The sequence below is a fragment of the Diuraphis noxia genome, unplaced genomic scaffold (genome assembly GCF_037042655.1).
Source record: "Diuraphis noxia isolate RWA-SAM2 unplaced genomic scaffold, SU_Dnox_SAM2 contig0001, whole genome shotgun sequence".
NCBI classification, from domain to species: domain Eukaryota; kingdom Metazoa; phylum Arthropoda; class Insecta; order Hemiptera; family Aphididae; genus Diuraphis; species Diuraphis noxia.
Genome location: NW_028301711.1, coordinates 92,908,988 through 92,933,466, shown reverse-complemented (window position 1 = coordinate 92,933,466; position 24,479 = coordinate 92,908,988). Strand labels below are relative to the sequence as shown.

At 24.4% G+C, this 24,479-nt stretch overlaps 1 protein-coding gene across 4 annotated transcripts; it reads left to right on the top strand.

Annotated features, from left to right (window-relative positions):
* The first annotated feature begins 292 nt into the window (after positions 1-292).
* On the top strand, positions 293-23,999 carry LOC107166899 (glycerophosphocholine phosphodiesterase GPCPD1-like). Of its 4 annotated transcripts, none has more exons than XM_089216149.1 (17): positions 293-311; positions 9,759-10,021; positions 11,653-11,822; positions 11,891-12,054; positions 12,129-12,290; positions 14,313-14,420; positions 14,500-14,659; positions 14,728-14,869; positions 15,532-15,763; positions 17,309-17,467; positions 17,584-17,714; positions 18,379-18,514; positions 18,701-18,861; positions 19,946-20,093; positions 22,820-22,944; positions 23,042-23,107; positions 23,449-23,999. In XM_089216149.1, the coding sequence occupies exons 2-17, from the start codon at positions 9,771-9,773 to the stop codon at positions 23,459-23,461; spliced, it is 2,328 nt and encodes a 775-aa protein (XP_089072275.1). In that variant the 5' UTR covers positions 293-311; positions 9,759-9,770; the 3' UTR covers positions 23,462-23,999. The 4 variants fall into 4 exon arrangements, with proteins under 4 accessions (XP_089072275.1, XP_089072272.1, XP_089072273.1 ...); XM_089216146.1 differs by lacking the exon at positions 293-311 and adding an exon at positions 8,591-8,900; XM_089216147.1 differs by lacking the exon at positions 293-311 and adding an exon at positions 8,591-8,906.
* Positions 24,000-24,479: the final 480 nt, after the last annotated feature.

Genomic DNA, 24,479 nt, shown 5'->3' with positions numbered 1-24,479 from the left:
CAGTACTAGCGCTCGGTGGATTCTCAGCACGGACTACTAGACTGTAGTAGTCCGTGATTCTCAGTAACTAATTTCAAATTTCAATTGTACCGCGACATGCCGGCATATCGACCTTCTTGATTTGAGTAGTGATTTCTGTATTCAATTATTATTTAATTTTTTTTATAATAATGATAAAAATTAAAAACTCATAAAGCTCATATTCTATAATTTATTGTTGATATTTTATTTCTTAAACAATAACCAGTTTTCTATATATATAAAAAAAACAAAATATAATATACCATTGGCCATACATTTTACATCTGAATGTAAGTACATAAAAATGTCCTTTCTAGACATTTTATTTTAAATATAAAAAAGAAGATCATACAATATACATAATGATTTACATAAATCTACAGTTAGTAGACAAACTAGATACATAGAAAATAACTGACACAAGTAAATTTAAGATAATAATATAAGATAAATGTAAAAATGTATACATAAATAGCAAAAATAAAAACATAAAATAAGATATAGAACACCTTAATAATATGATATATTACAATAGTTTTAATATGCTATACTTGAAATAATTTTATAATAATTTAAGTAAATACAATTTTCTTCTAGACGACTAGACATAATATAAATATACATCAAAAAACCTATATTATACAAATATACACATTTTATTATTTGTTTTTAGTAAAATTAATCAATTTACCTAACATACTCCAACAAAAATAATAATATTATGTAACTTTTAAAATTATATATTACATGTGCCATTAGAGTTATGGCACAAATTAGAATAAAAAAAAAAAATTATAAATTAAAATTGTAACAATTTAAGTATTCATAAATTTAAAAACTATTTATTATACCCCTGTTTCCTAGTTCTATGTAAAATATAGTAGTCCCTAGCTATTTTTTTTATGGCATTGTTTTCAACCCTCGCATCAACTCCACTGAAAACTCTATTTATATTTTTACACCATAGTATATATAAAAAAATTAATTATTTTAGTTTTTAAATCATGCGTCTTACAACTAAAATTATAATCTACATTAGTATCTCTTAAAAATTCCAACTTCGCAAAAAATAAAGGCTTATTACATATATTTGAAATTGTTGTTGTTAAAATATACATTATTTGTTCAACAATTTTATTGAAACTTGAACTTGGCCTAAATAAATTATTATTTGAGTTGCATTTGCATTTATTAATTGATTATTGTTTTTATTATCAACAATCATTTTTGCACACAACACAATATTGTACAGTCTTCAAAATTGTCTGAACTATTATATATCCAGACACACATCCAATAGTCATTTCACCAATAGATGTTTTTTCAAATGATGAGAAATCAAAATCAAAATAACTCAAACCAAAATCCATAGGTTTGTTTTGAATGTTAGGCTCAGTTACCCCAGTTATAAATTGTTTAGTACATAATTTAGTGTATTGTGATTCCATTCCCCTTGTATAAAACCATTGTAATATAAGATTAAACTTAAACAAATAATAAACACTCATATTATTTTCCAAACTTATATTTATATTATATTAATATTATAATTTTATAGTTTTCCAAAGTGCCTTCACTGGTTGGTTCTTCCTTCAAGTTACTACATGTATAATAATTTTAAAAAAAACATAATTTATGCTTATTTTACTTTTTTTTTATTTACAGATTTTATAAACTAGATAAAAAATAAAAAAAAAATAATATAATAATTGTATTAAATATAGATGTATTAACATTTATTTTTAATTTTAATTTTTTCGGAGGGCATTTTTTCTGTGGTTTTTTCCATGGGTTTTTTTTCCTTGGTAATTTCTTTTCTATGGGTTTTTATCCATGTGCTTTTTTTCCGTGGGCTTTTTTTCCGCGATTCAACTTACTATACTGCACACATATCATATTAAATAACATTTGAAAATGTTATACCGTATAAATTATCGTCAAAATGTTACAAAAAACTTAATATTTTATTTCGGGGATTTAATTTTTACAGACTTATACCAACATAAAATTAGTTTATAAAATATTCTGCTTTGGAATATGAAATTAAAACTTAATGTTGTTTTCAAAAAACTTAAAAATTATAAAGATAAAAATTGTTTAAAAATATAATTTTTTAATAAAAACCTTGTTTTTCTAACAACTGTATTAATTTATTAAATGATAAAATATAATATAATATACAAATTTGTAATTTAATATTAATAATGTGGTAATTATAGATATAATATATTTACGTTCAAAAAATATTTGTGAATGAGGTTGTGAGTAATATTGTAGTCTGGGGATTTTTTTTCCTAGAGTCTGGGATTTTTTTTCAGAGTTGTTAGTCGGGGGATTTTTTTTTAAATGATGAAGGAAGATTTTCAAGAATTAATTTAAGAATCATCTTTTAAATTCAAGAAATATACAATAAAAATAAAAATAATGAACTTGGACTAATAGACTTAACACTTAAATAATCTATGTGTGATAAAATATTTTTTTTCTAATCATTATATAATTATATAATAAAATACAGCATAATTTAAAATTAATAATTCTATTACATGATGCATAAAAATCTATTTTAATTTTATTTTAAAGCCACTAGTATACAACTATGATAGGCAACTTAGTTACTAAGTGACAGTTACAAAACAATACAAATTAAGATTAACAATAGATTAATTTTAATATACTAATATAATATAATATAATATAATATAATATTATTATATTATAAAGCCAGCCTCCAACAAAAATAATATTAATAAATAATAAATATTTCTATTGCATGATTATGAATTAAATATTTAAAATATTTAAATATCTTTTGTCTAGATTACATTAATATAATTGATCATTGATCATTTTTTAATATATTAATTTAAATAATAACTATCCAATGCATTACTTGATATAGTGTTACTTTTTATACAAATGTAAAAAACATGTCATTAGACATTATTATTCGTCATCTCCATCTTACAAATACATAAAATACCTGCAAATTGTATGTTCTTAATAATTCACTAAACTCTGTTATACATAATGTTATTCTATTTAAAAGTAAGATTATTATGTAATGGATGTCATATTTTTAAATTTTTATTTTAATGCGAGTTATAAGTATTACAATTTCAATGATCTCAGAATTCGTTTAAATAAAACCCATATGAAAATACAGCTTTCTCATTGGTTCAACATGTGGCGCGATAAAATATTTAAATTATTCAAATAATAAATATTACAATGAAATAATATATAATATATAATATATATAAATATTATATTATTATTTATAATAATTGGAGGCTGGCTTTATAATATAGTGTATACAAATTCAGATTAAATAGATTTTCATATTAAAAAAATGAAAGTTACAAATATTGTGTACAATATTTAAAAACGAATTGTAAGTTATATAATTATAAAATCTATAACACTTATTTATATGTTAGTAAAATTATGTGTGCAAATAAATTCTAATTCATATTATTATGATTTAAATTAGTATGTATGCTATTTTGTTTTTGTTGAATAAATTAATAGTGTTATCATTAGACAATTGAGAAAATAAGAATATAATCTCATGATTCTCATAAGTTTTTTTTATATTTTAATTTAAAATGAATTCTGAGAACTTTGAAATTGTAAGGCTTATAATTCGCATTAAATCAAAAATATGACATCCATTAGATTATATTCTTACTTTTAAATTCAATAACATTAAGTACCTATACAGAGCTTAGTGAAAGTGGATTATTAATACCATACAATTTGCTATTTTATGTATTGGTTAGATGGAAACAACAAATAATAATGATTAATGACATATATTTTAACATTTGTATAAAAAGTAACACTATATCAAGTAATGATTTGAATGGTTATTATTTAAATTAATATTGCAAAATACAAATGATCAATGAGATTTTCTGTTAGTTAAACAAAGTTTTATGTTTTGTAATAGTCTTCTGGAGGTGTTTTTAGATGGACCATGGTCACTTAAAGCCGGTCGACCTATAACACAATCAAATTTGTTAATGCATTTCTTTATTTTATTATAAATTACCTGATGGTAAACACTTGCTACCTCTTGTTATCTGGTCTTCGTCTAGAAATTGTAGTCGGCTGTACTTTAATAGCAGCACCATCTTTATGTCTAAATGGTATTGTCGTAGAACCAGCAGTTGCCAAAAATGTAATAAATTGTCCTTCTGTTTTTACTTTATCCAATCTATTTTTGAATTTAAGTAAATTTTCAAGAGTAGATTGGTTGAACTTTTTTACATTATTAGTTAATAGAGTTTTTATATCTTCTAATACAGTATTAATATCTTGTGTATTTGGTACCTGACTGTCTGCAATGGGCACTGGTGTGCTTTTTATCAACATTTTTTTTTTAATAATATGATTATTTTCATGTGTATTATGTACGTCTTGTTCGTTTATTTCTGTTATAGGCAAATGCAGTGGCGGCGTGAATGGGGTTAATTTGACGCAATTGCGTCACGAAAAAATGTGCTCAATCAAGTGAACTTTTACAAAAGTCATTATTATTCAAATGAATATAAAATTATAATTAAATATTTATTTTAATATTATAATAATACCTATAAATACCTATTGAAAACATTTCTAAAAATCTATTTTTTTTAAATATTTTGCTGGTTGAATGTTGATATAAAACATGGGTGGGTGTTGAAATTTTTTTACTGCGTCATTGAAAAAACAAGCTCACGCCGCCACTGGGCAAATGTATTGAATGAGTCTCATGTTGCAGATGTAAAGCCTCTTAGGTATGAGCCCTTCATAAAATGTCTTACTGGGCGCTTTAACTCCCAATACTAATTTTGATATTGCGAATTTATCCTCAACAGTTATAGGTGGAAAATTAACCCCAATAAATTTATAAAATACATAAATTATTCCTTGGTGTTTACAAAATCTTCCGTACATACCATCTTGACAAGATCAAATTCCTATATTTGGCTCAACACAATACATCAGTTGTTGGTTATTTTCACTAGGAACATAATAATGCTCATTTTCTACAATAATTTTATCTTTTGTAATATAATTACTTTTTTTGATTATGCTTTCAAAATATAATCGAGCTGTAGCTTTTCTGTCATTGGAAAACTCGAGGCATTTCTTTTTATAATATTCTTCCAATTTTGTGCAACAAAAATCTACTAGTGAAACTACATTATATGCTTTTACTCGGCATAACACATTTTCTTTAAAAATTCTAACTGACACCTCACTATAATTATTTGTGTGATGGCCTCTAGTTGTATGGTCCCTCCAAGCTAAGCACCAACGCTCTTTTTGCTGCCAGTGATGTACAATTACATATTTTTGCCATTTTGGATACATGCTCCCTGCATTAAGAGTAGCATCAAATGCTTTTTGAGCTTCTTCAGGAGTATCAGAATATAACATCTTCCTAAATGCCTGCATCATTAATGTCCGATGTTCTTTTTTTATACTATTTTTACTATCCCATAGCCATCTCCAAACTGCTTGCATAACGTAATATATATTAATATTTTTAAATGATGAAGGAAGATTTTCTAGAGTTAATTTGAGAAACATCTTTTAAATTTAAGAAATATACAATAAAAAAATAATAATGATTTTGGATTAATAAACTCAAAACACTTAAATAATCTATGTGTGATAAAATATTTTTTTCTAATTATCAAATAATCATATAATAAAATACGGTATAATTTTTTCTAAAAATAACTACCTATTCCAAATAATATTACATTAATGACAACGATGATAACAATATTAATTTATTCAACAAAAACAAAATAGCATGCATACTAATTTAAATCATAATAATATGAATTAGAATTTGTTTGCACACATAATTTTACTAACATATAAATAAGTGATATAGATTTTGTAATTATATAACTTACAATTCATTTTTAAATATTGTACACAATATTTGTAACTTTCATTTTTTTAATATGAAAATCTATTTAATCTGAATTTGTATACACTATATTATAAAGCCAGCCTCCAATTATTATAAATAATAATATAATATTTATATATATTATATATTATATATTATTTCATTGTAATATTTATTATTTAAATAATTTAAATATTTTATCGCGCCACATGTTGAACCAATGAGAAAGCTGTATTTTCATATGGGTTTTATTTAAACGAATTCTGAGATCATTGAAATTGTAATGCTTATAACATGCATTAAAATAAAAATTTAAAAATATGACATCCATTACATAATAATATTACTTTTAAATAGAATAACATTATGTATAACAATTGTATAAAACTCAAAGCTAATGGCCTATGCTGCCGAAGCTGTAACGTTCAATAAAAAAAAAAAAAAAAAAATTATGTATAACAGAGTTTAGTGAATTATTAAGAACATACAATTTGCAGGTATTTTATGTATTTGTAAGATGGAGATGACAAATAATAATGACTAATGACATGTTTTTTACATTTGTATAAAAAGTAACACTATATCAAGTAATGAATTGGATAGTTATTATTTAAATTAATATATTAAAAAATGATCAATGATCAATTATATTAATGTAATCTAGACAAAAGATATTTAAATATTTTAAATATTTAATTCATAATCATGCAATAGAAATATTTATTATTTATTAATATTATTTTTGTTGGAGGCTGGCTTTATAATATAATAATATTATATTATATTATATTATATTATATTAGTATATTAAAATTAATCTATTGTTAATCTTAATTTGTATTGTTTTGTAACTGTCACTTAGTAACTAAGTTGCCTATCATAGTTGTATTATACTAATGGCTTTAAAATAAAATTAAAATAGATTTTTATGCATCATGTAATAGAAATATTAATTTTAAATTATGCTGTATTTTATTATATAATTATATAATGATTAGAAAAAAAATATTTTATCACACATAGATTATTTAAGTGTTAAGTCTATTAGTCCAAATTCATTATTTTTATTGTATATTTCTTGAATTTAAAAGATGATTCTTAAATTAATTCTTGAAAATCTTCCTTCATCATTTAAAAATGTTATAACTGTAACTAATGATGATATTACAACAATACGGTCAAATTTAAATGATTTATCAAGTATTGTAAACAATGGGCTTAATTAAATAATAGTCATATGACTAATATGAATTAAAATTTGTTTGCTACCTTCATAATAATCTCACCAACATCTAATTAAGTATTATTGATTTGATTATTATATAACTTACAATTAATTTTTTTATATTATACTTTGTAGGCAATATACATAATATGTATATCTTTTATTTTTAAATGTTGTAATATCATGGTAACATGGTGTTATTGTTCTTATACAACATGATTTTAATTTATCAACAAAATCTTTAAAATGGGTTGGACACGATGACATTGTTTTCGCATTAATTTATCAATTAGGGAGTATTAAAATTAATATTTCTATTACATGATGCATAAAAATCTATTTTAATTTTATTTTAAAGCCATTAGTATACAACTATGATTGGCAACTTAGTTACTATGTGACAGTTACAAAACAATACAAATTAAGATTAATAATAGATTAATTCTAATATACTAATATAGTATATTATAAGGCCAGCCTCCAACAAAAATAATATTAATAAATAATAAATAATTCTATTGCATGATTATGAATAAAATTTTTTAAAAGTTTTAAATATCTTTTGTCTAGATTACATTAATATAATTGATCATTGATCATTTTTTAATATATTAATTTAAATAATAACTATCTAATTCATTACTTGATATAGTGTTACTTTTTATACAAATGTAAAAAACATGTCATTAGTCATTATTATTCGTCATCTCCATCTTACAAATACATAAAATACCTGCCAATTGTATGTTCTTAATAATTCACTAAACTCTGTTATACATAATGTTATTCTATTTAAAAGTAAGATTATTATGTAATGGATGTCATATTTTTAAATTTTTATTTTAATGCGAGTTATAAGCATTACAATTTCAATGATCTCAGAATTCGTTTTAAATTAAAGTATAAAAAAAAAACTAAGAGATTCCTGAGATTATATATTCTTATTTTTCTCAATTATCTAATGATAACAATAATAATTTATTCGACAAAAAAAAAATAGCGTACATACTAATTAGATACAATATACATACATAGTAATAAATTAGATTAAATTAGAATCAAAAAAATAATGATAATAATAATAAATATTTTAAATATTTTATCCCGCCAAATGTAGAACCAATGAGAAAGCTGTATTTTCATATGGGTTTTATTTTGTGTGCAGAATGGTAATAATTATGCATTGTTCATAAATTCTTAATCGTCTTGAATTATCACGTAAACATTCTAAGCGCCAATGACCATAGTACGGTTTTAGACAGTCTGTAGTTGTAAGCTACCACAACTACAACTTACTTACTGTTCCCTCATGACGGTGTGTTATTGTGTTAATGACGTGTTGCCCAAGTGTCGTATCGGCTCTCTGGCAGTAACACCAAATCTCGACGCTCTCGTGATTATGGGCTCGCGCGTGTCAGGTTATCGGACGACGACGACAACTACAACGACGTGCGCTCGTGCGCATCATTCGATCGAGCGCGTCGGATATCGCCCATTCCCTCCTTTTCGAACCCGTCGGCAAATTGTTAACCACGGAAACAAACGTTGAAACGTCAAGTTTAACACTGTCTGTGAAGTGTTAAGGCGGAGGCCGTCGCTACTATTTTCCGTTTAATTTTTCACACAAAAGTGCTGGCCAAACGGAACGACACGTCATCTTATTCATTTTCGAAAACTCACCGACGGCGATAGTATTACGAATTCATACGATCATTTGTGCCTGGCCATCATTGTTTGAAGGTAACGGTAAAGACGATGATGTTTGACGTTTGTTGTTTTTTGCTTATGTAATTTTCACTGGCTTGAGAGAGATTCTATAGAGCTTTGTCATTTCAGTTTTTGGGAATGATCTATATCATTCTACACAGTTAAGTATTTATGTTATACAACGTGAATTTCTTTTGTGGAAATTTCTTTTTTCCTATAATATTATTTGTAATTTTGAGATTTTTTCAAATGTAAAAACGCCAACAGTGCCTTGCATTTAATACCTCGAGATAAATTATTAAAACTCATTGACATGGATAAAAAATTCAAAAAATATAAGTTTACATGTGTATTCATTAATTAAGTTTTGTCTATAAGACAACCACATGCACATATAATATTTTATGACTGTTGACATTTATTAAATATTTATTAAGAGTTATACCTTTACTATATAAATAGTATGTTTCAAAGTAAAAAGTACTGGATTTTTATTTTTAATCTTTCTCGTACTACACAAAAAAAAAAATGAATCAAACTAGTTATGCGATAGGTTAATCTCCCTAAATGCATAATAAAATCTTTTTAAAATTATCAATATTATTTCATATAATAATTGTAATTGTATTAAGTATTATATTATAAATTAATTATCTACTTAGGTATGATCTACTTTAAATGTTGTTCACCTAATTATTGATACCTATTCACTATTATTATTTTATTTTAATTGCTAATATAAAAAATCAATACATTCATCGCTCCGCTCAGAATCTAATAATTTAAATCATATTAGAATTATTTTAATATATTATGTACATAACTTAAGACAAACATTAATCATCAATATTAAGTGTACTTATTTGATTTTTGATTTTGTTGATTTTTTAGGTATTAAAGAATATGCAACAATGGTTTGAACAAGACCAAACAAACATCAAACAGGTACAATCATCAGATACAAAGTTTCATTCAGTATCAAGATCACCTAAAGAAATGGACAAGTTATTAATACTTAAAACATTCACTGTTGAAGCTGAAACAATAACTGGACAACATATTTGTGTATCTGGTAACTGCCCAACTCTCGGTAATTGGGAAGTGAACAAGGCATTTGTTCTAAATAACACAAATGTGATACGTATAAGAAAAAAGTAAATTGACTATAATTTCATAAAAATGCTAATATCAAAAAAAAATTATTGAAATATATAATATTTTAATCAGCTATTTAAATATAAAATAGTTATATTTTCACTTTAATGCTTTTAACTTAAACTGAATATTCTTGAATATTTATAATTTAAGAATCTAATTTAACTTTGGAAGTATGTAATACTAGTAATTACACGAAATTATTCTATTTCCAACTATATTTAATGAAGTTATTATCAATATTTAAATATATACCATATAGGCTATTTATCATCACTAAATATGGTTCAAATAGAAACATGATAAATTAAAATTTTGGTCTGTAGGTAATTTTCAAATATTTAATGTACTTAAATTGCAATCATCCCACACCATAACTAAATATACTAGTATTAGTACTTAAAATTTTTTAGGGTGACTTAATTTGATTATATTAGTATAAAAATATAGGGAAATGTATGTAACTTTAATTGAATGACTTCCCATTGTGTGAAAAGTTAATAAACATAAATCTAATCTTTTTATTATTTTTTCATGAAGATAACATGCCATAAAATATTCTAAAAGTTGACTTTATTAAAATAGTAATCAATATTTATATTTTATTAGACCTAAAACTAAGGATATATTACAATTATTAACATGTAATATAATTAATATTCAAAACATATATTTTTAGTAACCCTTTCACTGTTTCAGGTGCACTATTATATTCATTAATTATGTAATATTATAATTTTTTGGTAACTAGTAACTTCAAGAAACCTTGACTCATATTATATTAAATTTGAATAATTAGATTACATATTGATTTCAAAATTAAAATCGAAAAAAAATGAATTACATATATTTTATTTTATTTAGCATATATACTATATAGTTTGCGAGAATAAATATTGTAGCAGTGAAAAGATTAAGATGTTTTTATTATTCAATAAGTTCCGACTTTTTTACACATTTGCTTTTTTTTATGAGCATAATTTGTAATAATATAATTTTAAGTATTTTGATTTTTTTAGTAAGTACTTATTTAATTTTTCAATATTTTTTTCAGGGGTTTATTTTCTGCTACAATTTTATGGTTGAGTTTATTTGGTACAAATATCATAACTATAAAATATTTACATAAACTTTAAACTTTAAATTTGATCTTTATTGCAAATTGTATAATCAATAAATAGCTATAGTATTTCTCAATATATATCAATACTATTTATGTACACTGGCTTTATTTATGTGTCTTGCATGGAAAACTTTAATTCAGAAACTTTAAATTACAACCTCGAGATCATATCGCAGCAAATAATCCAAAAATTAACTATTCATATTAGGTTTTTTTATGAAGCATGATGTACGTTTGCAGTTTTACATTTAATATTAAATTTTAACAAAACTTCATTAATTTTTTTATTAATTCTAAAGAAATGTACTTTAACGAATAATTTATAATTATCACTCAAACTGTAATTACTTTATTGAGTAATTTTACTTTTATTAATGTGTATTTGTAACCTAACCACGTATGATTATATTATTGATTACATTTAATTATATATTCTTGCTTTTATTAAATAATCTATGTAATAAATTGTATTATTATAATTAATACAATTTAATATATTTATTTTAGTCGAAAATACTGTGTTTGGACTGGATCTATTCATTTGCCACCTGATCAAGAAATATTCTTTCGTTATTTCATGGCATATATTATAGAACCTGATGAAGAATTTGTGAAACAAAGACATATTTTTGTTCATTCGTGGGAGTCTCAACCGGAACCTAGACGTGTACAAGATGGTTTGTTAATTTTAATAAAAATCATACCAAAATATAATAATAATAAATAACAAATATATTAATCTTAGAAACTCAAATATCAAGTAGTGATAGGGCTTTTCAAAGTGATATGTATGGTATGAATGATAAAAAACTAATAAGCAAAGGTTTTTTAACTACAGAATGTGCTATTCAGTTTAAATTATTTGATACTCCTATTACATTCTGGAATTCTAAGCTACAAAGTAAAATGGTATGGAAATTATAGTATAAATCAAATTAAAATTTGAGAACTAAGAATATTATTTAGGTATGTTTTTTTTTTAGAATTTAGTTAGTGTAAAAATGACACCGATTCCTTTGTCAAAATTGTCAGCTGATTCTGGAGACACATCTCCTAACACAAGCAGTTTCATACACGAAGATTCAAGCTCACAAGGAACTGATTATATTGAGAAACATTTTGGATGGCCATATGTAGAATGTGTGGTAAATATTTTTATTCATTTTCCTGCAGAACCTAAACCCAGATATAGTTTAAGATTTATATTTAAAGGTTTTTATAGATTTTTAACATGGGTGATCTTTCATTTGTTGCTAAAATAATTTTAAAAAACCAAATGGAATTTTTACTATCAGGCTATGTACTTAAACTGTTCAATTAACATTAAAAATCACTTTAATCAAAACCTGAAGACACAGCCAAATATTAAGGATTTTATGTATACCTTAGTATATTTAATTTTGTGAGTTTGTAATAAATGTTCAACTTCTGAATGACTTAACCGAAAAGATAAAATATATCAAAAGATTCATTGAGACTCAAGTAGGGTATTTGGCTTCATTTTGACCCCTATAGAGTGACTCACTAAAATCAATTTCTCTTTTGTTGTTGTTTTTGTATCGCGATTGTTATCTGTTACAGATAATAAAATATGTCATAGTTATTGCTCATTATAATTTTATATTATTTTCTGTATTGTATTATCTTTTGTCATTCAAACCATTAAAGCTATTCAATATAAATGTATAATTGACTAACAGCTGTTGTTATATATTAGAAACAAAGTGTGTGTTTGAAATTTAATGTTTATTTATAAAAAATACTCTACCGAATTTGACGAAAATTAATTGTGAGTATTTAAACTGAAGCAATATTTAAATGTTAAGTACATCTAATATATGTAGTGATCCCTCACTAACGCCTATTATTTGAGTTCAGCGACGTTGGATTGACAATCAGGTTTTTCAAAACGGTGATACGGTGATAGAGTTACAAGTTACACAACGTTGAAAATATTAAGTATTTTATTAAAGTAAAATATAAGATTATATAAATTTGAGGACAGAATGTAAAGTATCTGCCCGAGAAATTAGTAATAAAAATTGGAATGAACTTATGTATAGCGGCGATGTTGAGGACAAGCCCAATGACTATACTAAGTTCTACATTGAGTGAGACACAAACTAATTCTAATTCTGCAATGGACCTAGTCCTGTATTTATGCAGAATTTTTACACGGTAGAGATTGTAGGGAGTGGATCAAAGGAACCGCAAAGTGGTTGTTATTGCGAGTGTTTGGATTCCCAGTAATTCGGCGAGCCAACGCCCGTACATTCGGCAATATTCTAATCTAATTTATTACTCTGTTTTCGTACTTATGTGTAATCGATACGCGGCCGAATCTGGTATCCATAAAACTGTCATTCTCGAGGTCCAGGAAGACAGTAGTATAATTGTAGTGTGAATTGTAATTATAATATGTTAATGTAATTAAAAAAATAGTAGAGCGACTCCGTCGGTTTACTACATATAGCAGATAATCAGCTGATATAATTATTATTAATCAGATTATATTTAAATGAAACATAATATGTAAATTGATATTATATGTCCAATTGGCATCAAATTTTCTACACATGTTATGTAGGTCATACAATTTTAGAATGGAAGCTATAGGTAGAAGCAACTATATATTAAAATGAAGTGATTAAACTTAAAGAGTCAAAATTAATTAACTGATTTTAACGATTTAAATAAAATAATATATTGAATCAGTAATTTTAAGGTGGCTTACCTGGGATTAATATAAAATTATAACGGCATGTTCATTTATTTATACTTGATATAACTTCTAATTATAAAAAAAGTTACTTATTATTCGCTACATTTGCATTGTTCATCATGGTTTAATTTATCTCTGGGTAATGCAGGTAATATAATTAAATAACTTAAGTTCTGTATTGATACATTTTATTTATATTTTTACAAAAAACATGTGTTAAGATCATTATTGACATAAAAATCGTAAACATAAATTTACTTAATACACTCACTTATTATGCATTAATTTAAGCTGAAAATCTGGCCTAATGTTACTCCTTAATTAATTAACTAAAATAAATCCTTATATTTGTTTGATAACTTAACACAGTTTTAAATACATACATTTATGTAATTACTAATTAGTGTAATAATAATTTATTAACAGATTTAATAAATCATTTTAGGATATTCCTGGAGGTCATAGTTTTAAGCATCAAAATCAGTTTGGTACTACTTTGCAAGAAAATACTTTTCATTTATTTCAAACAAAAATGTATAATTTCAGTTGTGTTGTAAGTATATTGTTTCCAAAAATATTTGATTTATGTTAGTAAATAATATTTAGCTTTTATTATGTCAATATTTTTTCAGGGATATCTTTTTGATTTGTATCTGCATAAAAAATCTTCTGATGAACCTCCTTTCCATATTGGTTTCACTCACATCCTACCGAGTAATATGAAATATAGTAATGGAACAATTATATCTCCCATCACAAGTGTTCGACATAAGCCAATAGGAGAAATTAAAAGTAAATTAAAATATATGTAAAAAGTTAACTATTTTTGTATTAAAATGTTTTTATATTTATAATTACAGTTGATTATTTAATTATTAAGCCAACTAAAGATATCAAATGTACTTTAGAACAAGTGAGATTGACAGATTGGAAAAGTAACGATGTTCCATTAGATATTGGCCATAGAGGATCAGGTTCATCATTTACACATATTTTATCAGAGTAAGTTCCAGTCCAATAATAATGTTGGCCATTTAGTATGATATCACTAGAGAAAAAAAAGTCTATTAGTTATAAATCTCTAAATATATATATGTGCATTTCTGCATTTAAAATATGATCTACATAGTAATTCTAATTAGATCATGTGCATAATCTTAAAAACACTTGCATTTTTTTTTTTTATTATTAGTTAACCATCAGCTGCATAAGTTATTAGCTTTAACGAGTATTACATTTTTACAATGTTACATGTTATTGTACTATTACAATGTATAATAACAAAATAAAATATTTATTAGTGAAGAAAAACATTCATTTCCAATGAAAAAATAATAAAAGAAATACATAACATTCAATTTATTATTGCGCTGCATGTAATATTATAAATAATATACCTAAATAGAAAGTGGTTAATTTCTAGACATTTAACATTTTTAAAGGAGCTCACTTGTTGGAATATTAAATACTAAACAGGCCTCTTATAAATGTGACCATTAACAAAAGTTTTCAACTATTCTACAGTATACTTTTTATATTATTTAACCTTAAAAATTGTTTTTAGAGATGTTTAAAATATTTTCAAAATAAATTAGTATATCATTTATGAATAAAATTTTTTTAGATATAAGTATGATAATAATAAATTTCTATTTTGTTCACAGTTGTTCACATATTCGTGAGAATACAATAGCATCATTGAAAGAAGCAGCAGATAAAGGGGCTGATTTGGTTGAGTTTGATGTACAACTTACTAAAGATTTGGTACCTATTATTTATCATGATTTTGTAGTATCAATGGCAACAAAATCTAAAACAAATATTTTAGCTGAAGAAGTTGAAATGATTCAAATTCCGTTGAAAGATTTTACTTTCGAACAATTACAAAAACTTAAGGTAATTAATTAAAAATCAACCAGTTTAATCATGTATGCATTCATAGGGTGATTTTTTTTATCTGACTTGTTATTTTAAATCTATATGTTTTGTTTAAATGCTTTTTTCCATAATTTTAAGTCTAAACTAAACAATTTAAATGAAAAACTATATATTTTTCGTACTTTGTTCATTTGGTTTATTCATGACCATTAAAACCACTTGCAATTCGCAATTAAAAAGTACCATAATTTATATTTTTCTCATTATTATTACAACCTTTTTCAAGTTGAAAAAATATAAAATCAAAATTAACATGAGAAAAATACATAAGATATAAAATTTTGAATAAAAATTCTCATGGCACAAATATTTCAATTATATTTAGGTACTTCAAAAATACATTAACCAGGTTTATTTCTCAATCCAAAGTCATAAATTAACTATTTTATTTATTTGATAATAAAAGTAAACAAGAAACTTTAAGTTTGTGTATTTCAAAAAATTGGTGAGTTTTTCATACTTAGCATTAGCTTTGTTCTACTCATTAATTTTTTATTGATAAAATAAATGGATATGGTGCTATGAATAGATGATTAACAAGCACTATTTTTCACATTTGGTCGTAAGAGGTTAAAATTTTCCTAGTTCAATTTTTTTTTTTAGATTAAATAAACAAAAATGAAGAAGTATAAAAGTTTAATAAAACCCTATAATTGACTCATGATATTAGATAACAATTTAAACAGGTATAAAATTATGAGTTATATAGGTACATCATCTTAGGAAAATTATAATGAAGTTTGTATTTGAGTCCAAAGATTAGTTACCCTGTGCAAACATGGAAGGTTAAAAGTCTTCTATACCCAGAAGAAAATGTTATCTCCATTTAACTAATGCAAATCTCACATTGCAATTTTATGTTGTTACCTTATAAAATTGAATTGGCATATTATGAAACTTATAAAAGACAGTTGGAGTTAGAACATAGTCTGAGTTCTGTAGTTTGAAGGTTTAAATTATGTATTAATTTTTAAGCATGTTATTATGAGTATATAAATTACAAATTAACATTTAAAATAACTCATCACTTAAGTTTAAAATGTTGTAAAAACAAACACAGATATTATGGTTTTTACTTTAATACACTAATATTATGATTAAAAACTTAAAATTGAAATTTCTGAAATTATATTTTGTATGTTATATGATAGTAAGACTGTGAAAATACATGTAAGTACTGTGTCCTATTAAACATAAACAAATTGTAAATGTATACTATTACATTATTAGAAAAGAATTTTAGAACTAGTAGTTGATGGGAAAATTTTAAATTTATTAGGGAAAGTCAAGTTGTTGATTCTATTTTAAGAAATAATAAGTTATTTAAAAACCTAACTCTTCCTATTCATAAATAGGACTCAATTACTCCTAATGCGCAAATGCACTTTGAGTGTAAATCCCTGTTAAAATCCTTTGCCATTTTCATTATAAATCTAAGATTTAAATATAGTTATATTATCCTTTATAAATTCTAAAGTTATATTTTTTTAATTATTTTTACAGATTTATCATATTAAAGAACCTTATACTCTTTCTGAAACTCACTTTCTTAATGATGTTAGAAATGATTATCAACCTTTTCCAAAACTTGAAAAAGCATTTGCAGATGTTGATACCAGTGTTGGATTTAATATTGAATTGAAATGGACAATGAAACTTCAGGTTATTATTTTTTATAACCATAAAATATATACAAATAAAATTATTGTATTTTACGATAATTTTCAGTTGGTCCTAATTTTATTTGTTTTGTTTTTAAATGGCCATTGCATTTGCAGGATAGAACCTATGAACTTGAGAATCCATTTGACATGAATTTATTTGTTGACACCATACTTAAAACCACATTTGAATGTGCAGGTTCACGAAGTATTGTGTTTTCTTGTTTTCATCCTGATGTCTGTATTATGTAAGTTACTATAGTATTTAAGTCATATTAAAAATTAATTTCACTTTTTCTAAGCTTATAGTTTTCAGACTTAATTTCTATTTATTTGCGATATTTAAAGGTTTCATCATTAAAATTAGGTGTTCTATACAAATCAAAGTAAAAACTAAATATGCCAATTTTAGGGGGATGTAGTGGCCAAGCATTCTAAGGCATCAGCTGCTACTCAAACCTCTGTCACAGGCGGAACCTCTCTTCGGGCAGTCACATTGTCTGAAGAGAGGCCGCTATTCCCCACTTGGGTATGGCAGAAATCTATGGGTGCCCACTAGAAATTCTGCCAAACACTCAAGTGTTCTAAAAACCTACAGTCCCAAAACCCAACAGTACCAATCAATTTACAGCTCAATGGCCTAAATTTCCGAAGCTTAAATAAAAAATAACAATTTTGTCTGTATGTGACAACTTAATTCTTCTGAAATTTTAGAAGATTTTAATTTCTAGAGACCATTTACAACCTTGCATATAAAGGTATATGTTATAACAATAGTTTATTAAACAACTTAATATTTAAAATTCTGTGTATAGTAAATTATTAAAATTTATAGCCAATTTTTATAGCAATATATACTATAAAATACATGTTTTAAATATTTTATGATTTATGATTGATAACTTTTTTTAGGCTTAAAATGAAGCAAAATCGGTATCCTGTATTGTTTTTAACTCAAGGTGTTACTACCCGATACCCTTCATATGCTGATCCTAGATGTCATTCAATACAAAACGCTGTTTACCATGCTACTTGTCATGATTTATTGGTAAATTTCCTAATGCCTTTTTCAACTTATAAATTATATTATACAATTTATGTTAATTATTTATTTATTTAACCTGCAACTAATAACCTTGTATGTTTACTATAACATACATTACATTTATATTTTACAAATAATTTAAATAACAAATATAAAATTGTTTCTCTTAAGAATAACATTGTTTTTTAGGGAGTAAATGTTCACTCTGAAGATTTATTGCGTGATCCATTACAAATAGATATTGTTAAACAAGCTGGACTTGCGCTATTTTGTTGGGGAGATGATAATAACTGTAAGGATGTAGTCAATAAATTCAAAAAACTAGGCGTAAATGCTGTTATATACGATAAGTAATGAGTTATTTTATTATACAGTTATAAATGCTTTTACATTTAGAGGTTTTTTTTTTTTTATGATGGCCTATGATAATTCATTATACTATTATACACAGCTGGATATTAAAAATAAGTTTACCATTTTATTAGTTTCTTTTTCGGTGATAATCAGATACTTCTACGAGTATTATTTAATTTATTATATTATACAGTGATGTGAATTTAAATTTTTACCGAAGTCTTAAAGATAATGTATTATTATTTATAATAATATATCCATCGTGAATACTGGTTTGTCGAATGTCTAAACTGTAGATTGCACTTTTTTGGATTTTAGTAAAGATTTAAAATGTGGATGATTATATCTTAATATATTTTTCCATGTTAAATTACAGTTTCAGCAAATTACAATAAATTCAAGTCTCTTAAAACTATACCAGATAACACAGTTCAAATTTAAATAGATTTTATACTTGATGCTATGATCTTTTATAAAATTGAAATTGCCAATTCATAATTTCTAGTTATAGAATTATAACTTTACATTGCCTCTCTTTCGTTTATTATTTTTGTCAATTACTGGTATAAATGTGTTTATTATATAAAATTTATAATTTTATAAAATTTGCTTAATGTATTTTGTCATAGATTGTTAATGTTTAGTTTCTAAAAAAATAATTATAATTTACGTGTTAAATAGAATATGGAAAGAAATTTTTAAATTGAACTTAACTCAAACTTTTCTATATTATTTAAGAGCACGTCACACTCACATGTTAGTATCCGCCTGACTTACGTACTACATACCAAAATTTTTGTGATAAACATTGTTGAAATTTACCATGTTGTACGTGAGTAAAATGTTGACAACACAGCAGGTGTAGGATCCTTTTAACACAAAAAGTTTTAAAAAATTATCATCATATCCAGTTTTGTTATCATCTTAAGATTTAAGAAGAGTAAAAGTATATTTTTAGTGTTCAGTTGATCATCTAACTTGCAATTAACTTATATACATGTTTCATTTTAATATTTCCTTCATTGTTGAATGGTTTTGTTGTTCATTAAAATGAATTTTAATAATGATTTAATTTCATAGGTTGGACAAGATTGAGTTATTGAAAAAAAAAGATTCTTGTTCTACTAAAAATCCTGATGTCTTCATTGCCAATAATTATTGTGATCAAAACGACATACTTTTATCAAACCAACAATCACTTAATGATGATCCACATTTACGTGAAGCGGTTAGTACATAGAGTTAATCTAATTTAAACATGTATTTCAATCAGAAGAGGAGTGTGTAGATAAACATAATGGATAGAGTCTATCCGATAGACTAAATTAAAAAAATTCAGAAAATGAAAATCCATCTATCACATTTTTAAATTTAAAATAGGCACTGGTCTTTTATTTACAAGCTTTAATTTATGTCAGTATTCATATAAATAATTCTGTGTATCAATGGTATTCATTTAATTAAGTAAAATTGTTCATGCCATTCATGTTAAATATTTGTTAAATAGCAAAATAAGATAGATTGAATGTGATTGAATTATATATATATATATATATAACTATATAATAATAAATATATAATTAAATTGAAATGTAGATGCCTTCTTCACATTTCTACCAGATAAAAATACAGGTGGCTTTTATTGGTTAGGTTACATACATTATAACGGGGATGGGCAACTTTAAGTTACTAGAAGGCCAATTTTTAGAAAATTAAAATTCGGTGGGCCAGAACATAGAAAGCAATAAAAAAAAAGGTCATTTAAAATATACATTTTAATTAGCATTTATTTTGTTTATAATGTTGTGAATTTATAGCAAAAAAAGGATTATTAAAAAAATAAATTAAATTAAATATAAATTGTATTATTGCTAAATATAGGTACTTGTTTAATGTGAGTTTTGAGAATGTGATGCTAGTGATAACGTGGCAAAATCAACTTCTATCTTGTCATATAATGTCTTTTTAAATTATATTCTTTTAAGACCGCAATAACGCTTAAACAAACTAGACATAGAGGTTTTTATTGTTGGTTTATAATAAATAAATAATCATTTTCCCACGAAGTATTAAAAGTTCTATTTTTCTTCGTCAGTTTTACGTTTTTTTGCAGACATTTTTATACACTACAAAAACACGAAGCTAATAAATTAAATAACACAGTGCGACACGGAAGATACGAAGAAACTGATATATCTAATGAAATAGGTCGATACAAACAGCTATGGTTAAAAGCTATACATATACATACGTGTGTATATACTATAACTATATTACCTATAACATTTAGACATTTAACGATTTTCAATCCCAGATAACGATTATTATACGATAAGATAGAATACCTATAGACTATACATATAAATTATAAAATATAGATTATAGACGATAAACTTTAAAATTGTATGTTGTGATTTGGAAATGTTGGATGGGCCAGATAAAAAGGCTCGCGGGCCGCCAGTTGCCCATCCCTGCATTATAACATATATATGTTATTAGCCAAAATGTAAATTATGGAATTAACGTTAATGACGAGTCAATAACAATATTTTCTATCAAATTAGACAGTGTACATTACTGTTCATTATTCTCAGGCTGTTGTGCATATATAAATATTTTATAGGTAATGACAATAATTCCAGACATTATCAGACATAATTAGTAATTACAATTAAGTACTTTCTCCAATAAGTTGATGAACCTAAACTAGGTATATATTAAATAAAATATGTCTATCAAAAATATATGTCATCTATGTATAGTTAGTAGGTGTACAATATAAATCGTGATAACTTATTTGTTATAAAAATTAATAAAATTATAAGATTTATATTTACGCATGCCTACTAGCACATTACATAACGTCATGTATGTAGTATTTACTTACCTTCAAATTGTACATTATATCAAACTATGAAAATAAATGATTTAATTTATGTAATATTAGAAATTATGGTTATTCCCGTCATAGTAAAATAATGTGTTAACAAAATATTTGATTTTTACCACATGGTCTATGTTATCAGTTAATGCTTAAGCTTAGACAATATTTTCTATTAATGTTAGAACTTAGAAGTTCATGATATTGGCTAGTCATTTATATTATTACTTAGTTAACATCGTAATGGTAACATATATATTGTTATGCATTATTAATATAAATAATAACAAAAACGTATTATATAGACATTTATTGTTAACAGTATAAATCGTAATGACGTACATTATAGTTCTACTTGCTAATAACCGATGGACAGTCCCCACCAACCGTAATATGATACTTATGATTATTGTTAGTACAAACAGTATATATATATGTATATCATATAATATAAATGCTGAATATGCAACATAAATGTATACCAAATATTAATTATAAATAGGCTGCATCACCATGCCATGTTGGCTTATGACTGTCAATATATTTGGTATCAAATGAATGCTTTGTGAGTAAAATGTCTATGCAATCAACTTAATAAAAAGTATCTCAAAAAGTTTGAGCATAGATTAAAATATATATTATGGATAAGGGATGCCAATGCAATCATTAGACACTCATTATTTTAATTTAGATTCAATTCACTGCTTGGTTTCAGAAGGAAATGAGAAATAGTTATCTATTAGGCTCCTATTACCATGCACCACTAAAAGGGTTTAATTAAAATTAAAATAATGAACGTCAAGTGATTGCTTTGGCGTTGGCTATCTATAGTCTTAATCTATGAGAAATATCTCATATAAACCTTAAAGCGCATATTCTGAAACTTTGCACCCACACCATACTGCAATCATAAAAAATCATGTTTACAAATGAAACTGGCAGGTGTCTTGAAATCTGCTTAATAAAATTTTTAATCATTTAATATTTAGCATATTTCATTGACATTTATACCATATTCATATACTATATTTAGTATATTGCTGAATTTATAATAAAATGTAATCATGTTTTAGGAAAAAGACAGTAATAAATATTTCATGGATGTTGGTAAGGCCAGTTTTCAGAATCAATGTTCTTCAACAGAAACATTATGGAATGAAAAGATAAATGATTCTAAGTCGCAAACAAGAAAACAGAGGTAATAACTAATATAATGTGTATACATTATATATTATCAAATATTTTACTCTGAAGTCTGAATAATAATTTAATATATCAAACATGTTTGTAAATAGATATGACTGTATTGATGACGGTACATTGGAACCAGATATTAAACCAACTAAATCAAAAAAATCTAAGTAAGTGATAGTCTAACTAAAAAAAAAGTAAGATTTTTTCCCCCAGTATTGTCTACATACAACAAGCATTAAAACAGCATGACAACTCCGTCAATATATAACCCACAGATGGTCATCATGTTGTTAGGAACCGACCATAACTATAAGCTGTATAAAAAATGTACCCTTCTAACTTATAACCAAATTAATGTATTATGATACTAAAGTAAAAATTTTCAACTGTTTTTGTATTGTGTAACATTCTAATTTTTCAATTTTAATAAAATTTATATTCCAATATACTATTTTATAATAATATATAGTATAATATAATATAATAATATATTTAATTTTTGTTTCAGTGCTGATATTTAGAAAATTAGTTAGAAATCAATGCTATCTAAATTTGAACGATACAAAATAATCAAAATAAATTGTATTTATTATATATTTTAATAAATGTATTTTAATACATTATTAACTAACAATTGTTAAAAACTTATCAGCGTAAGAATAGAAATTATTTATAAGCTACAAAGTTTAAATTTAAGTATTGATTGAGTTAATTATTTAATAGAAACATGATAATTTGAAAACATAACAAAAATGTATTTATACTGGCATTTAATTATAAATGTTTTAATTCTTTTGGATAAATGCATTTTGGTGCTGTAATATAATTTATATTAATCTACTACTCTGTATGTGCTTAGTAATTTGGAGTACTATTTAAACATTTCTTGAAACCATCGATTTTTAGTACTTAGAATTATAATAATATTTGATGAATGTTGATTATTATAAAGTTATTTTCATACAAAATTATCATTTTATATTATTAATTATTCTGTATTTTTGTGATAATATTATTAATTATTATTTGGTTTTTAATATATTATATATTATTAATAAATATTTGGTGTTAATATTATTGATTATGTTATGTATAGGTAGATAACCTATACTATTCATAACAGGGCTCAAAGTGACTCAAAAATTAGTACAGTCCTAACTTTATCAGTACTGTATTTTGAGCATTTCATGTGTTTATAATTCACAAATTCTTATTAGGTATATTAAAGCATTTAATTTGATCAACTGGAACTGATGATGGATAGAGGGTACTTTAATGTTTATTAGTACTAGTTATTTCTAAATTAGAACCTCATTTTATTTTATTTATGTGTAAATCTATATTTTACTTTAACCAAGCTACTAACTAGCAGCCATTTTTAAGAATGTAAACTGTGTATTGAATAATGATTAATGGTTATATATTATAATGAAATATTTAGTAAAAAGTATGTTTTTTAAATAAAACAATATTTAAATTAAATCTGATTGTTTCCATATTTGTCTAGAATTTGTTGTAGAGGAATATGAGCGATCTCTA

Bases quoted from the DNA above. Each gene is read 5' to 3' on its own strand.
- LOC107166899 (XM_089216149.1), top strand. From the start codon at position 9,771: ATGCAACAATGGTTTGAACAAGACCAAACAAACATCAAACAGGTACAA. The intron at 10,022-11,652 runs GTAAATTGACTA...TATTTATTTTAG, and splicing joins GTGATACGTATAAGAAAAAA to TCGAAAATACTGTGTTTGGA. The intron at 18,862-19,945 runs GTAATGAGTTAT...TTAATTTCATAG, and splicing joins AATGCTGTTATATACGATAA to GTTGGACAAGATTGAGTTAT.